Source organism: Enhydra lutris, unplaced genomic scaffold (genome assembly GCF_002288905.1).
Source record: "Enhydra lutris kenyoni isolate GAN:26980312 unplaced genomic scaffold, ASM228890v2 scaffoldscaffold22, whole genome shotgun sequence".
NCBI lineage: Eukaryota > Metazoa > Chordata > Mammalia > Carnivora > Mustelidae > Enhydra > Enhydra lutris.
This window is the reverse complement of record NW_019154106.1, coordinates 13,743,068-13,746,298: the sequence shown is the minus strand read 5'-3', so window position 1 is coordinate 13,746,298 and position 3,231 is coordinate 13,743,068. Positions and strand designations below refer to the sequence as shown.

The window sequence follows — 3,231 nt, the reverse complement described above, 5'->3', positions numbered from 1 at the left end:
GGAAAGTGAGAGCAGCAAAGCAGCCAGCACAGCAGGTGTATGGACTTCAAATATATCGTCCACGTGACCAGCACCACCAACCTCCTGACGGCAGCTACTGAAACCCATCCGTCTCTGGAGGAAATAGCAACCTATTTAAACCAATCCTTCCAAAACCGGTTTGTGTTAGTGCCCATTTACTTTTCTATTCTTGAAATGTCTACAATTTATTTCTGTTTTTATACCTGAAAAAATTGTTCCCTTATCAGAGAATACGAAGATGGCCCTACTTCCCCCACACAATGGCACCGAAGCAACTGAGTTCATCCTGCTGGGACTGACCAGCCAACGAGAGGTGCAGCCTATCCTTTTTGTGGTGTTTCTCCTGATTTACCTCATCACCCTGACAGGGAACTTGATTGCATTAATCAGACTCACTCCCCGGCTGCAAACACCCATGTACTTTTTCCTCACCCACTTAGCATGCGTGGATATTTTTTATTCTACTAATGTCTCTCCTCAGATGCTTGTTAATTTCCTCTCTGAGAAGAAAACCATTTCTTACACGGGGTGTCTGGCCCAGTGTTTTATTTTGGTGACTCTGCTCCTTACTGAATATTACATGCTTGGTGCCATGGCCTATGACAGGTACATGGCTATCTGCCATCCCCTGCATTGTAAGAGCAGAGATGTCCAGGCCACTTTGCATCTGCCTTGTCACTTTTCCCTACCTCTGGGGTTCTCTGGTGGGCACAATGCAGGTAATATTGACCTCTCGCTTGTCCTTTTGCGGACCTAACGTCACCAACCATTTCTACTGTGCTGACCCACCCCTCCTCATGCTGACATGTTCTGACACTTACATAAAGCAGACTGCCCTGTTTGTGTCTGCGGGGATTAACCTCACTGGTTCCCTACTCATCATCCTCATCTCCTATGTTTTCATTTTCATCACCATCATGAGGATCCGTTCCAGTGAAGGGCAGTGCAAAGCCTTCTCCACTTGTGGCTCTCACCTGACTGCTGTCACCATGTTCTATGGGTCCCTATTCTGCATGTATCTGAGACCAGCAAATGAGCAGTCTGTAGAACAAGGGAAAATTGTGGCCGTGGTTTGTATCTTTGTGAATCCCATGTTGAATCCATTTATCTACAGCCTGAGGAACAAAGATGTGAAACAGGCTTTGAGAGCAGTGTTTGTGATAAACCTTTGTACAGTGGAGAAAAGGTCTATTTTGACAGTCTCCCAATGAAAAAAAATCTCAAAAACAATTGAAAAGCAACCCATGTTGGTTATATCCAAATGCAGTTCTTTGAAGTAACAATAACTTTTTTTTATGTACACATAACTTGGAACCAAGTGACAATCCTAATGGAAACAATAAATGTGAATATTGTATGGATAGAGTGACTGTTGGGAAACACATCGCCAGAAGTCAGCTGTTTACAATTAAGCAGGGCCTGTGTTCAGTCTCACTCAAGAACTCACTTACACTTTATTTGTATGCAGAGAAGTTCTTCCTTCCAGTTTATGGATCAATACTATTGACCATCACTGAGCTATTCTTATTAGCAAAGTGAGGTGTTTGCAGTAGGTTTTCTGAATATGAAAATGATTTACATCTATATGCTATATTACATAGTTTCCTTTAATGAAAGCTGAATATCTTCTTAAAAAAGGCTTAAGGTTCTAATTTCAGATGTTCATTCTCAATACACTTTTGGTGCATTGTTATGTCGACTGAGCCTAAATTAAAAACTGTCTGTGTGTTATTATTTTCAAAATAACCAAATTTTTTTTACATTTTAATTACCCAAATGATTTGTTTCATTAGTTTCCCCTAATCAAAACAGATACCTATATGAATGGGAGATACCCATTCTGGATATAGAATTTTCATTCCTTATGTAAGAGGTTTTTATTATTTTGTTCCTACAATATTGACAATTATTTGCTCTCTAATTCTACATATTACCATTCAGTTCTTGTCTACCCACAAACTATTTTAAAATAACAGCTGCTCTAGGGGTGTTTGGGTGGCTCAGTCACTTAAGTGTCTGACTCTTCATTTAGCTCGTATCATGATCTCGGGGTCATGAGATCAAGTCCTGTCTTGGGCTCTGTGCTCAGCATGGAGTCTGCTTAAGATTGCTCTCTCCCTGTTCCCTACTCTCTCCTGCTCACATTCTCTCTCAAATAAATAAGTTAATTTAAAAAATAAAATAAAACATATTCCTCTCCTAAGAATCTCAGTTGATACAACAAAGAAGCAAACGATCTTAAGTGATATGTCCTAATATGAATAAAGGCACAGTGAGATGGTTACTCTCAAACAACCAGCCCTAAGTGCAAATAGCGGCTACTTCCTGGAGAAAATTTACCCCTAGAAAATGTTAACCAAAGCTTTAAACTTGTTCAGAGCATTTAATTCAGCAATTCCCATCCTAAAGAAACAATTAGGTATGTTCATAGAAATATGACTCAATCATAACAATAATGGATATAAAGACATGACAGAATAATGGTTTGCAAGACAAAGTATGTAAAAATCAAGTGCACCAAATGCATTTTTAATAAGAGGTCACAAGTAACTTTTGTTCTTATTCCAAAATTGAAACACTCTTTAGTGTATTTCAATTTGCTTTTCTACAACTAATATGTAATATTTTTGCAACTAAGTTCAAGTATGATTTAATTTGGGGTATAATACTACTTTAAAAGTGATGTTCACTAAAAATAGTCCGTATGAAAATACGAACATTATACCTTCAAGTGGATATCAATGTTTAAACTTATAAATGGCAAATGATTCCCATTTTGTTTCATGAGTTATAAGAATATGCATACATATCAATTTATTGAGTAAAATATAACAAAATATGAACAGCAGTTGCCCATTGGTTTAGAACATATCACCAATGTCACTCCCTCACATCTGTTTATATTTTTATGTATGTATAATGAACATGTTCGACAGAATCAGCCTTATTCAATTGACTGAGATATAAGAATGGAGCCTAGGAGCGCCTGGATGGCTCAATGGGTTAAGTCTCTGTCTTGGGCTCAGGTCATGATCCCAGGGTCCTGGGATCAAGTCCCACATCAGGCTCTCTGCTCAGTGGGGAGCCTGCTTCCCTTTCTCTCTCTCTGCCTGCCTCTCTGCCTACTTGTGATCTCTGTCAAATAAATAATAAATAAAATTTAAAAAAAAAAAGAATGGACCCTAACTGCAGGTCCTTTTTTTTTTTTAA

At 38.5% G+C, this 3,231-nt stretch overlaps 1 protein-coding gene across 1 annotated transcript; it reads left to right on the top strand.

The window, feature by feature from the left end:
• Positions 1 to 259: 259 nt before the first annotated feature.
• LOC111149551 (olfactory receptor 5M11-like) lies at positions 260 to 1,232 on the top strand. Its single transcript, XM_022506645.1, is given in 2 exon segments — positions 260 to 655; positions 657 to 1,232. Coding segments are annotated over 2 exon segments (972 nt in total).
• The last annotated feature ends 1,999 nt before the right edge of the window (positions 1,233 to 3,231 follow it).